Below are 14299 nucleotides of genomic sequence, written 5' to 3'. Positions count from 1 at the left end.
GGGCCAGTTTGAAGACAGGCATGGCGTTGGGAGGGGGTGTGATATGGGACAGACCAGAGCAAGCTTATTTGTGACTGTTTTCCACTCTGGGAAAAATTGTCCATCACTTCTGTGACTTTTAAAACTTTAAGCAGTTACTAGGCTGATAGGTTAAGAAACAAGTCTTTTTTCTTGTGGTTTGCATTAATATTAAGCATGAATATATATCATATATATTACATGGCTTCGCTGCAGCTCTGGGGCAGACTGTATTCTCTTTCCAAACAGGAAAACTGCACAGCCCACAGACTCAAATTTTTGAAAGTGGTTTTTACCACTCCCCCACCACTGCCCCCACCTCGAACCCTCCCCTTCCTCCCCGCCCCTCAGTTCCCATATTAGAAAAAGCCCTCCCTCCCCCTGCCGCCCCCACCCGAGGTTGAATAGATACGTTCTGAGCCATGCATCGCTGCATTTGAGAGGCGGCGCACGCGCACCTCGCTTCCCCTCCTCCTCCTCTGGCCCTCCCACTCTGCCCACTCGCAGCGACCCCCAGCCCAGACCCGTCACTGGTTGTGGACGTCCTCCCTGCGGACGATCTTGTAGATGATCCAGTAGAACATGTTGAAAATGAGGAAGGCCATGGGGAAGCCGATGCGGGAGATCTTGTCGATCTTCTTGGCCCGCTGGATGAAGAGTTTTCGCATCTCCTCCGGGGACTTGGATGGGGCCGGAGCGGGGTTGGTCGTGTTGCTGTTGTTGGCGCCCTTGACCGAGATGCCGTCCTTGGCCTGAAGGCAGGCTGGGCCCATGCCGTAGGCCGAGAAGTTGAAGCGGCCCTCTCCAGCCTCATCCTCCTGGAACAGATTCAACATGGGGCTCTACTTAAAATAAGACAGGGGCTGGGCACCCTCCCTGCAGGCACTCCCCTGGGGGCCAGGCCGTGCCCATCTGGCACCACTCTAGGCCCCTGAAGGCTCTGTGGCTGGCTGGGGAGTTATGCCTTATAGAGGGGCGCCATCAAGTGCCGAAACAGATGCAAACCAGGGGATAGGTGTGTGGTGTGGAGTCTGAGACCTGCGCAACAACCTTGGCTCAGTCACCTGTGGCTGTATGACCCTGGGCAGGTCACTTCCTCAGAAGACATCCTTCTGTGACTCTCAGGGTTTTTAATTTCATTTTTTCCCCTTAAGTGGTGATAAGATTCACTCCACGCCTTTAAGATGCTTTTCGATCATCAGAAGTTGTAGCTGAGCAGATGCTCTGAATGCCGTTTTGTTAGAAACCCAAAGGACAATTTGGAAAGATCCCCTGCTTTGCCTCTGTTGCCTCCTTGCCCTCTTCCCCACCCCATCCCCCAGGCTTCTGTGTGTGGGTTTGGGGAGGGAGTGAATGGATCAGGAGCGAGCAAGGGCTGCAAGCCCAGGGACCACAGCTGCCTCTTACCTCCGTGTTCCCGTATCCTTGGCAGGGGTGACCTCAGACAGGCTCTGGATTTTTATCAAGATTTTCATCTGGAGTTTCTCAAGCCCTTCATCATTTGGCTCCAACTTACCTTTCCAGACTCCCCGCCTCCCCTGCCTGGGCTCCACACACCTGCCTGTTGTGTTGCACATTCTCATCCATCCCTCGTGCGTCCCCACCTCCTGGCTGCATGCCCACTACCCAAGCGCCTGACCCGCTCCACTTTCCCCTTTCCTCATCTGGATCGAGGAGACATTCTTGCCTGCTCTCATCACATCTGGCTTTGTGGTCCTTCTTTGTGAGCTCTGACGTGGTCCTCAGAGTCTTGCTGAGCTGCTGATTCCGTGTGTGGCTCTGGGGGGCTTTATTGACTCACACTGCCGGCTCGAGAGCGAGCGTTTTGTGGGCAGCTGCTCTGTCTTCTGCTTGTTCCTGTGCAGGGCAGTCTGGGGGCCCTGGTGTCTGTCCAGCTCTGCCTGTGCCACCCCAGCCTGGGCCTGGGCCTTCATCTGGGCTTGTGATGACCTCCAGCCTTGTTTCCCTTCGGCCTCCCATCTCCCCCAGCCCTGCCACCCCTCTGGGTTGTTATGACATGGATCTTATCCATCATCCTTTGCTTAGAACTTTCTTAACAGGCTGCCACTGACTTGAGGATAATTAAAAGCTTTACATGATGACCTGGATTGCCCGTCTGTGGATGCTCCGTTTGACTTTCTGTGCCCTGTGGTGTTTCCATCTATTGGGAAGTGCCACACTCCTCTTGCACTCTGCTCAGGTCATTCTCTCTGCTGAGTCTGTCTCTCCCAACCCCACCCCTGCTTCCAGCTCCTTCTTTTCCCAAACTAATTCCTACTCAGATGCCTTCCCTGAACCTGAGTTTAGGCTCAGTGTCCCTGATGTGTGATCCATACATCAGGATCTCGGCTTTTCCTTTTTTATTTTAAATCTCTTATCGTCTTGTTTTCCTTGATTAACGTCTGTCTGTCTCTCTCATTAGAGTGTAAGCTCTATGAAGGCAAAGGCAAAGCACATCACGCTCACTGCACCCTCAACACTAGACATATGAATATATTTCCTGAGAAGGAGCTCAAAACTCTGCAAATGTTTGTTGACCAAATGGTTTACTTGCATATCCAGTCTGTCCCAGCTTCCCTTTTTTTTTTAAATTAAATTAAAATGGTTGTATTCCTAGCACCTGGAGGATTTGGCATATGAATGCTCAAGACATCTTTCACAAATGAGTGAATATGCTCCAACACCCTCATTGCAGGAAGTGAGGGTAAGAAGGTGGGCTCCAGTACCTTGCAGATGGGTGCTCAACCACTATTTTTCTGTGGGAAGGACAACAGTAGAGGGTTTGTGCCAGCACTGAGGAGAGGACTGGGGGAAGCTGGCCAAGTGACTGGACCCTGTGCCTGGGAGTGGGGCTGGGTCTGACAATCTCATTTATCGCTCACTGTAGTAATACGGTGGGGCGGGTGGAAGGTGGGTGTGCTTGAAAATGTTTTTTCGCTGGGCTCTAGTTATGCAGGCGGAGACTCAAAATTAACTTTCTGTGTTGCTTTGGACAAATTATTTTCTGCCTTCTTCATCAGTTAAACATGAGGGGAGGGGATGGATGTGTGGAGACCTCATCTGGTTAAAAGGTGATCAATTTTACATTGTATCCAGGAGAAAGGAAATTCCCTAGAGATAACTGGACAAAGCCTGCTATTCCTATTCGAGCCAGCAGATGGCAGCCAATGAATGCCCAACTGCATCCGGAGCTGCGCGGGACTGGAACAGGGGAAATCCGAAAGCCAGGGAGGTTGGTAGTGTGCCTGCCCAGTTGGGCTCACAGAGGTTTCCTAATAATCTGACTAATGAGGCTGGCTGGGGAATTTGAGGACCAGATGGTTTCTGCCCAGCAAATGAGGTAACATGGGAGGGTGGTGGGAGTCCAGGAGCCCGGCCAAGATCATGGGCTCAGAGAAACTCAGGCATGTGGCTAGTTCCTCTTCACTCACCCTCTGGGGCTTAAAACCCTCTTTGCAAACTGTCTGCTAAAAGGAGGTTTCTGCAGCCCAAGCTAATATATGACCAGCCTGCAAGCCACATCCACAGGGCCTTACTCCAAAGGAAGCTGTTTTTTATGGTAAGCCTAATTCTGCGCCTTCAGTTTCTGACATCTGTGCCAAGTTCAGAGCCTGTGGGTACAAGGTCACACTAATTCAGATGCACACCAGGGGCCAGGCAGGAGAGACAGTGATGAAGTGAACTGGGGCCGTGGACTGTGTTCCTTACCTAAAGGCATTTGCAGTGAGCCTGTACCATGTGGGATGTGAATCCAGAGGGACCAGAGGCTGTGATGTTTTGAGTGAAGCTGGAAGTGTAATCACGGACACTTCATTGAATGTTGGCACTTCATTCCAGATTTTTAAGATACTGCTGGTGAACTTAAAGATATTTGCATGGCAAATCTGACCTTCTAGCTACTAGTTTTTGGCCTCTGCCTTGGGGTAAATCTTAGTTCCTATTTAAGATCTAATAAATGCAGGACTATTTTTATCTGCTTCAGGATGGAGGCGCTGATAAACAGATAAGCACCTGGTGGTGTGTGGTCAGTGTTTTTTGAGATCAGCCATGGGTCTCGGAAGGCCTCTGTGTCTTTCCCATCAGTGCCTCCAAGATCCTGGTCACTTTCCCCTCCTCTTTGTCATCATGTGCACAGGAGGAGTGGATGGGACCCTCTCTGAGAGCTCTTCCAGAACCAACATGCTGTGAGAGAATGAGGAAGGGACCCAGCAGAGGAATCTGATCAAATCTACACAGTGGCCTTATTCACATTTTACCTGCCCAGAGACAAAGCTTTTGTTTCCTCTAATACGTAAAACTGGTGGGCATTTGGCAAGGATGGAGGCAGCCTTTGCAAACACTAGGTCCCCCAGTGTTACATATCTGCAAGGGGCTCCATTCACATTTTAGTCCATGCACAGAATGCCTGCTGGAGCTATGCAGGGCACAGTCTAGTGACCTGGTACCAGTCAAGTATTTTGGACATAGTCTTCCCACGTAAGCATCTCTGTGATAAATTATTGACATTCTTTTTGCAGAGGGAAATGCAGAAAGCTGCTAGCCCCTGGTCAGGGAAAAGGGAAAATAGAAGTAAATCCCAGAGAAAGTTGTGTTTGGTCAGTTCCTTGCTTAGACTGTGTTAAGAATCAGAGGCTAGGTATCTGATGGACAGTAATGGAAAGACTAAAACCAGGATCTTTCAAGAAGTCCTGTCGGGCCAGCTGCACCCGAGAGGTTTGCTTCCCTCTTCCAGTGCAGCTTTTATCCTAACTCTCGTGGACAGCCTCTGTCTCGGAACGTCTGCCTGCCGCCTGCGGTAAACTGCTAGAAGTTAATTGAATCAGATTGCTGATGTTTAAGAAACATACTGAGGGAAATGTGTGCCTTTGGAATCGTTTTAATTCCTGGTACTTGTGTGGCAGGAACATAACTTAAAGCTATGTTGGGATCTGATTTCATCTTTCACCGGTCCCCCACTGTGCCCATTTTACAGATGCGGATGCTAGTCCCTAGAAGAGGCTAGCTGAAAATCACATAGCAAAGAAAACTCAAGGGCAGAGTCCTTTGTCCCAGCACTTGCGGCTGGGTAGACAGCTGCTCTCAGTAGGTCAGTGTAAAGAAGGTGGGGACTAGGTGTGTGGTATGGCCAGTGTTTGAGTTCTTGGCTGCCCTCATCTATAGCTGGAAAAGCTCCCAGGCAGGCTCTCAGTCTGCAGCATCTCCTTTTTTTATTCCATTAGTTTTTTTTTTTTTTTTATCCCTTTGTCCATTTGTTCAGCAAATTCCTATTCCACGTTCACTATCTATCAGGCCTTGTGGTAAACACCAGGGCTGTATCAGTAGTACTGAGCAAGAGTAGATGTGGTCTCTGACCTGATGGAACTTACCATTCAATGGATGGTGCGCATGAAACAAACTCCTGATTGAATGTGCAATTATAACTCATGTCTAGAAGGAAAGAAACTGAGTACTGTCTTGGCTGACAAAAAGTGTCTTTGTGCATATCAGACGAGTGGTACCACCCTGCTCTGGGTGTCTGAATTGGGATCACTTCCTCTGTCTGATACAGTCCACGCCAGGGCAGGACCTAAGAGAAGAGAGCTTCCTTGGCTGGGGGCCCTTGGATACAACCTGCATGATCACACTTAACAGCCTGGCATCAGCACCTCAGTACAGGGCCTGTACCTTGACTAGGGTATCAGGGAAAGATGCCATAGCTGAGAACTAGAAAATGAGCAGGTTCATACCAAGCAATGTCCGCTGGAAGAGCAACCAGTCCACTGGAAGAGCAACCTGGGTGGAGAGATCAAGACACCTGAAGGCCTGTGTGTGTGTCTGAGGAACTATGAAAAAAGCCAGTGTGGATGGTGCTCAGAGAGCAAGGGGAAAAGTGACGTGGAGATGAGACTGGAGAGAAAAGCACGTCCTCCGATCCCTAGGAGAAAGGTCTCCTGGGGGAGTGGTCACAGACTTGGGTATGGAGCCACTTGGCTCCCACAGAGTTAACAGAGGTTGGTGACTTTTCAGACACGGTCTGCCAGGTATGTTTGTTTTGTTTTGTTTTTTTGCTTCACCACATGGCTTGCAGAATCTTAAGCATATGGGATCTTAGTTCCCTGACTGGGTATTGAACCCCAGCCCCCTGCAATAGAAGTATGGAGTCTTAGCCACTGGACTGCCAAGGAAGTCCCTGCCAAGTTTTTTTTTTTTTTTTTAACTGCCTTTCTTCATTAGGACTCAAACTTTTCAAGTATAGTAATGTACTATTTTCTTTTCATAACCCTAATGACAAGATACGGAGAAGGAAATGGCAACCCAGTCCAGTATTCTTGCCTGGAGAATCCCAGGGACAGAGAAGCCTGGTGGGCTGCCGTCTATGGGGTTGCGCAGAGTCGGACACAGCTAAAGCGACTTAGAAGCAGCAGCAGCAATGACAAGATAAACTTGGTATTATTTGCATATTTTAAATGCCTACTTTAATATTTAATTTCAAAGTATTTTTTTATTCTGTCTCTCATAAGGGAAGAGAATTCACTCCAGGGGAAGACCTTACAGCCTGGCTCTTCTTGAAGGTAGGAAACAAAGGCCCAGAAACAGGACATTCTACTCTAAGATCTCATGTTCTGTGATACCAATTGCTTCTGGAATCAGGCCCATTGAAACAGTGCAGCCCACTCTGTTAGAAAACACCAGCAAACATCCTGCAGCCTTCCATGCTTTGGGTTTATAGCTAGTTTCTATCTTGGCTCCATCAGTGTTTGCTCCATCAATTCTGTCTTCAAGTGTAACCTGATAATTAGTGTTAGAAGAATGAGTGCCCAGAAACCTAATCAGGGCTTTATTTATGGGAGGAGAAACTAGGACTTGTAGGACTTTGATCCGTATTTTGTGCATGCTTTATCCACTGAGAAGAATGATACAGGAAAACAAGTATCATAAGACAAGGTTGCCCAGAACTCTTCTGTTTACCACCAGCATGGAGCCAAAGCCCTACCTTGTGGTGTCTTCGCTTCCTCCTGAATCGGAGCAGCTCTTTGTGCTGCCGAGACACAAAGTTGACGGCGGCGTACTCAAGCAGGGCTGAGAACACGAAGAGCAGGCACACGGCCATCCAGATGTCGATGGCTTTCACATATGATACCTGGGGTGGAGGTGGGGGGAAGAACACAGATGAGGAGAGAACAGGGTGACATGTTGAGTATGGTGGAATGTTTTCTGCTCCTTAGAAACCCCCTTCCCCATCATCTTTTGTTGTTTCCTCTCAGCTGGAATATTAGGATGGAGGGTACAGAAGGAAACAGATGAGAAATTCATCAAGAAGACTGGACAGAATATTGAGAAGAAAAGAGCATGGTGCCTAGAAGAGCCCTAAAGAGAAGGGGGACGGTGTGTCCATCATTCTGTCATGGATGGAATAGAATGTGGTGTTCAGACTGAAGATGATCGGAGAATTTTCACCTAATGGTAAAAGTAAGTGGAGGATGTCAGTGAGAATGGCAGAGCAGGATCTTCAAAAACCCTCCCCCTGCAAAAAAGCAGCGAGGACTCTACAAAAAACGGTCAGAACCAACTTTTCGCCAAACTCTGTTAATGAATCAAAGTCTAACAGCAATCCTGTAAACATTTATTTGGGAAAATCAGTTGAATCCCAGTAAGAACAGCAGGCTTCATGGCATTAAAAATAACCCAGCTTTATTGAGATACAATTCATGTATCATACACATTTAAAGTATAGAAATCAATGATTTTATATCTTCACAATTATATACTATCATCATCATAGTCAATTTTAGAACATTTTCATCGCCTCAAAAAGGAACCTACTACCTTTTATCTGTTATTTCCTTATTCCCCCAATTCTCTTCCTCCAGTCATGGACATTTTATGTGAAAGGAATCATATAATATGTGGCCTTTTACTTAGCATAATGTTTTCAATATTCATCTATATCATAGTATATGTCAGTAGTTTATTTTTTATGGCCAAATAATAGTACTCTGTGTGGATATAACACATATCATTGATCCATTCATCAGTTAAGGACATCTGGATTGCTTCTACCTTTTGGCTCTTATTAGGAATAATGCTGCTATGAACTTCAGTTTTTCTGTGGATGTATGTTTTTATTTCCTTTGTGATGTTTTAAGTTGCCCTATTCCCATCATCCCATGTGTGGCTCTGTGCTAGTCTTGTAAAGCAACAGCCTGCAGGCGCAGTGAACACCAGTATCCTGTTAGCCACTGGATGGGGCAGAAGAGAGTAGGAGCTTCTTTAAAGCTATGTTCTCAGGGAATTGTTATGTGACCTGTTTTATGGTTCTCTGAAAGAGACCACTCACAAGGCTGTCTTTATTTGACCTGACTTGGAGATGTCACAATGTGAGCAGCTTTATCCTTGAGGGCATTTGTTGAAAACAATCATTGGCAAGTGCTGAACATTACATCAGCCTCAGGCAGTTGGTAACAGTTGAGGCAAACAATTGGTTGATCAGAAAGAATAAAAGGAAAATTTGGGGAATGAGCTGTCCGTAAAGCTATGATATATTCCTGGGAACCAATGTGCATTTTTAGGCCTATGTGCATGTCCGGAGTGACTTGAGAAGGCTCTTAGCTGTCAACTCTGAATAAGCAGAAAGTAAAGGCTACAGCAAAGTTTTAAACTGCTTGGCTCAGTGATATGCCACATTATATTATGTAAATGTATGCTGCTGCTGCTGCTGCTAAGTCGCTTCAGTCATGTCCGACTCTGTGCGACCCCATAGACGGCAGCCCACCAGGTTCCACCTGGGATTTTCCAGGCAAGAACACTGGAGTGGGTTGCCATTTCCCTCTCCAATGCATGAAAGTGAAAAGTGAAAGTGAAGTCTCTCAGTTGTGTCCGACTCTTTGTGACCCCACGGACTGCAGCCTACCAGGCTTCTCTGTCCATGGGATTATCCAGGCAAGAGTACTGGAGTGGGTTGCCATTGCCTTCTCCGTGTAAATGTATCAGTTCAGTTCAGTCACTCAGTGTAAATGTATAATTTTTATCAAAAAGATTTAAGATATACAGAGAAATAATAAAGTATGGTGAATGCTATGTACTGAATGTTTATGTCCTCCCAAAAGTCATATGTTGAAATCTCATCCCAATATGATGGTATTTGGAGATGAGATCACTGGGAAGTAATTAGGTCGTGAGAGTAGAGCCTTCATGAATGGAAGTAGTGCCTTTATACAAAGAGTCCAGAGAGCTAGCTTACTCTCTTTCTTCCATGTGAGGATACAACAGTAAGTCAGCAGTTTGTAACTGGAAGGGGATCCTCACCAGAACCAGACTACCCTGGCACCCTGGTCTCAGATTTCCAGCCTCCAGAACTGTGAGGCAAACTTACGCTGTTTGTAGGCCACCCAGTTTATGGTACTTTGTTATAGAAGCCTGGATTGATTAAGTCAGGCCCATACAAAGGAGAAAACGCAGTCAAAAAAAGTTGTGTCCAGATATTGGACTTAATACACAAAGACTAAATCAGTTATATTTTTAATATGTTCAACGAACCAAAAAAACCTCGGCTACCCAGCTAAAGAAAAGTATGGGAACAAAGTCTCACTAAGTAGAGCATGAGAAGCTATGAAAAAGAACCAAATAGAAATTCTAGAGTTAAGAAGGAAAATAATTGAACTGGAGCTTTCACTGGAGAGAATTAAGGACAGAAGAAAGAATCAGTGAACTTGAGGTTATCCTGTCTCTGGAACAGAATGAAGAACAATGAACAGAGCCTCAGGAGCATGTGGGGAGTCATCAAGGGCACTAACCTGTGTCTGATGGGTATTTCTGAAGAAGAGAGAGACAGAAAAAGGCAGAAAGAATATCTGAACAAATAGTGGCCAATATTTCTCCAAATGTGATGAAAAACACTAATGTACACATCAAAGAAGCTAAAAGTACTCCAAGCAAGATAAACGCAAAGAGAGCTACACCTAGACACACCATAATCAAACTGTCTGAAGCCAAAAAACAAAACAAAACAAAACAAAACACCACCAAGAATCTTAAGAGCAGAAAGAGGAATAATTCATCATGTACAAGGTATACTCAGTAAGATTAACAGCTGATTTCTCGTTAGAAACCATGGGGTCTAGAAAGCAGTGGGATGAAATCAAAGATGATCTAAATGAATGGGAAGATATTCTGTGTTCATGGATTGGAAGACCTAATATTGTTAAGATGTCAATACTCCCCAAGTTCCTATACAGACTCAATGCATTTAAAACTAAAATTTGTTTTTATTGTTGCTGTAGAAATTGACAAGCTGATCTTAAAATTTATATTCATGTTCATATGGAAATGCTTAGGAGCCAGAATGGACAAAACTATCTTTAAAAAGAACAAAGGTGGAGGACTCACACTCCTCAACTTCTAAACTTACTATAAGCTATGATACTCAAGAGTGTGATGCTGACATAAAGATAAATTTGTGTGTGTGTGTGTGTGTGTGTGTGTGTGTGTGTGTGTGTGTATGTATATATCAATGGGATGGAATTGAGAGTCCAGAAGTAAACCCATATTTTGGGGTTTACTTAGTCAAAGCCTATGGCCAATTGACTTTTGAGAAGGATATGAATTCAATGGATGGAAAGAATAATCTTTTTAACAAACAGTGCTGGGATAACTGGGTATCCACATACAAAAGAATGATATCCCTCCCTCATTTCATATGCAAAGCTAAACAAAATAGATTGAAACCCTATATTTAGAGCTAAACTATGTAACTCTCAGATGGTAAAGAACCTGCCTGCAATTTGGGAGACCTGGGTTCGATCCCTGGGTTGGGAAGATTCCCCTGGAGGAGGGCATGGCATCCCACTCCAGTATTCTTGCCTGGAGAAGTCCATGGACAGAGGAGCTTCCTGGCAGGCTACAGTCCATGGGATTGCAAAGAGCTGGACATGACTGAGCAACTAAGCACAGTGCATGAAATTCTTAGAAAAAATGTCCATGTAAATCTTTATGATTTTGGATTAGGTACTGGTTTCTTAAGTATGATACCAAAAGTACAAACTACAATAGAAAATTTAAATTAATTTCCTCAAAGTTAGAAAAGTTTGTGCATAAGGAACATTTTCAATCAAGGGAAAACCTGTAGAATGGGAGAAAATATATGCAAATATTTCAATCTATTTTATTCTTGTTCATGTTCTTAAGAGTTTAAAATCGATAATACACAAAGAACTATTACAACAATAAAAAGAGAAATGCCCCAATTAAAAAATGGGTAAAAGATTTGAATAGATTTTCCATAGAAGATATAAAAATGGTCAATAAGCACATGAAAAGATGCTAAATATTATTAGTTATTAGGAAAATTCAAATCAAAACTATGATGAGATAGCACTTCACATCTATTGAGATATTTATAATCAAAGAGGCAAAATAACAAACATTAACGAGGATGTGGAGAAATTGGAACCTTGGCAGTATTATAAAGTGGTATAGCCACTTTGGAAAATAATTTGGCATTCCTCAAAAAGTTGAGTATATAATATACCTATAACTTATATATAGTATATATTGATATAAGGACTATAATGTACCATATAATAATATATCTTTAAGAGTTAAAAGTATATGTCCACACAAAAACTTATACACAGGAAATGCTTGTTCACAGCAGCATTATTTAAAACAGGCAGACATGGAAATAACCCAAATGTCCATCAACTGATCAGCAGATAAACGAATTGTGATCTATACATGCAACAGAATATTACACAGCCATAAAAGGAAATGAAGTAGGGATACATTCTACAACATATGTAAGCCTTGAAAATATTATGCTAAATGAAGGAAGCCAGTCATAGGAGTGCACATATTGTGTGATTCCTCTTAGGTGAAACATCCAAGATAGGCAAATTCATAGAGGTGGAAAGTATATGAGTGGTTGCCAGAGGCTGGGAGGAGGGGAGAACACGGAATGACTGTTGGTGAATATGGGGATTCTCTGTGGGGTGATGAAAATGTTCTGGAATTAGACACTGCCGAGGGTATACAACTTTGTAAATATACTAAATGCTACTGAATTTTATGCTTTGAAAGAGGCAAGAATGTCAGGTTGAGTGTTATTAGCAATGGAGCCCACTCTCAAGGCCAGTGTTAACAATGGGTAGAACAGACTGTTGAGTCTAGAGTCAGTTATAAGTGAAGGGGACTGTGGCGTAGACTATTCATAGAGAGAGGAGCAGCATGTTGAGCCTAACATAAGGAGCAGGAAGCAAGATATTCCTCCTGCTGTTGCAAATGAACAGAGCAGAATGTGCTGTCAGCTGGTAACAGTAAACAGAGAGTTTGGTTTCAAGCTTTTATAGTAAACGTAGCAGAATGCAAAGTCTAGTTTTAATGGTACAAAGGGCACATTGTTGAGTTTTCTTGTGAGGATGGATAGAGGAGAGAGTAGTGTCTAGCATAGATGACGACTGAAGTAGAATGTCATGTCTCACATTAAAAATTAATGGAATAGTCAGTGTCATGAAAAACAAAAATACAGTGGGGAGACTCTTCTAGATTAAAAGAGTAAACTGTATGTAATGTGGGATCCCTCACCATGTCTACTGATGACAGTTTTTGGACCATTGGGAAAATGTAAAGATTCTTTAAATTTTGATGAAATTATGGAATTATTTCTAATTCAGTGATATTATTGTATTAATGTTAATTTTTTAGTTGTGGTAATATGTAATCATTAGTCCTTATTTAGAGGTGAATTGTTATGCTGTCTGTAACCTTCAAATGATTCAGTAAAAATTGCATCTATCTACCTGCTTACCTAGAGAGAGATAGACAATGTGGAAAATGATAACTGGAGTTGAGGTGAAGGCTACTAGGTATTCGTTGCTTATTCTTCCAACTTTTCTGCATCAGAACAGAACGTGAAGTGCTGTATTCCTTGCACATGGTGCAGAATGTTGCATTTAGCATAAGGCTGATGGGGGCAGAGTATGGCTGGTGTCTGGCATTAATAGCAGAGCACCATGTTGGGTCTTCCCTATAGCTCAAATGGTAAAGAATCTGCCTTCAATGCAGGAGACCAGAGTTCAGTCCCTGGTTCAGGAAGATCCTCTGGAAAAGGAAACAGCAATCCACTCCCGTATTCTTCCCTGGAGAATCCCATGGACAGAGAAGCCTGGGAGGCTACAGTCCATGGGGTCACAAAGAGTTGGACACGACTGAGCAACTTAACACACACATGTTGGGTCTGGTGTTGAGGAATGTGGAAAGTGGCTCCAACGACTGTGGCGAACGTAGTGGAAAACAGCACCTAGTGCTTGATACAGGAGAGTAAAGCAGATTGAGGCATCAGGCGCTCATAGTGAATGGAGCCGAGTGTTGTTACCTCAAGTGTGGGTGAGTGGGGAGCGTGTGGCGTCTGGCATTAATAGTAAAAGAAGCAGAACATTCTGTCTAGTGTTAAATGTGAATTGAACAGAATGTGAGGTCTAGTGTTAACAGTGAAAGGAACAGAGCTGCGTTCATCGTCAAGTTGACTGGAGGAGGATTAGCGTCTGGCGTTGGTATGAATGCAGTGGGATGCTGTGTCTGGTGTGAGAAGAATGGAACAGAAAGCTGGGTCTAGCACGGAGTGCGTGGAGCAGAATGTGTATCTGGCATTAGCAGTGTGTGGAGTGAAATGTGCTGAGTGTTACTAGTGAACAGAGCAGAACATGGTTCAGGAGTTAATAGTGAATGTGGCAGAAGGTGGTGTTTAACAATAGAAATGTCAGAATCAGACTGAGGTACTGCAGAAAAGAGTATCACAGAGCAGGCACCGGACGGCCGTCTTATGAAGGACCTGCTGGCAGGTTTGGCCCTTGGTTGACATCTAGAACTTGGATTTTGGGCACATTCCCACTTTCCCTAACTGATAAGCGTGCCCCACCATGTTTTGACCACTGGTATAAACAGTGTGGTTTAAGCTGAACACCTGCTTTCCTCTCTGGAGTCTGGGATTTGGGGATGTGATGGGCAGAGGGTACTTGTGTAACCAGCACCTAATAAAAACCTTTGATATTGAATCTTAAATGAATCTCAGAACAATTTCTCTCTTTCTCTGGGCAGAAACTTGTCACACATATAGCTGTATTTTTGTTGCTGGGGTGAGAGTGAGCTCTGTGTGGTCCCTCACGGGATGGAGAGAGTGAGGATGCTTGCACACGGATCCCTCTAGACTCTGCCTGTGTCTTTTTCTCTTATCATCTAGCTATGCATCCTTAATCTATGGATTAAGGATACTGTGTATCCTAATCACTCTAAGGAATCTTAGCTTTGA

General features: G+C 44.3%; 1 protein-coding gene across 1 annotated transcript in view; it reads right to left on the bottom strand.

Moving 5' to 3' along the window:
• Positions 429–14299, bottom strand: part of GLRA1 (glycine receptor alpha 1) — an 87944-nt gene continuing 74073 nt past the window's right edge. Inside the window, exons 8-9 of the mRNA XM_005683198.3 lie at positions 6992–7138; positions 429–860 (exon numbers count right to left, since the gene is read on the bottom strand). Of these exons, the coding sequence (XP_005683255.1) occupies positions 546–860; positions 6992–7138 (462 nt within the window). The 3' untranslated portion in view covers positions 429–545. The remainder of the gene's footprint in view (positions 861–6991; positions 7139–14299) is intronic.

Source organism: Capra hircus, chromosome 7 (genome assembly GCF_001704415.2).
Source record: "Capra hircus breed San Clemente chromosome 7, ASM170441v1, whole genome shotgun sequence".
Taxonomy (NCBI): Eukaryota; Metazoa; Chordata; class Mammalia; order Artiodactyla; family Bovidae; genus Capra; species Capra hircus.
Note: the sequence above shows the minus strand (reverse complement) of the source record. Positions and strands in the feature narration are given on the sequence as shown.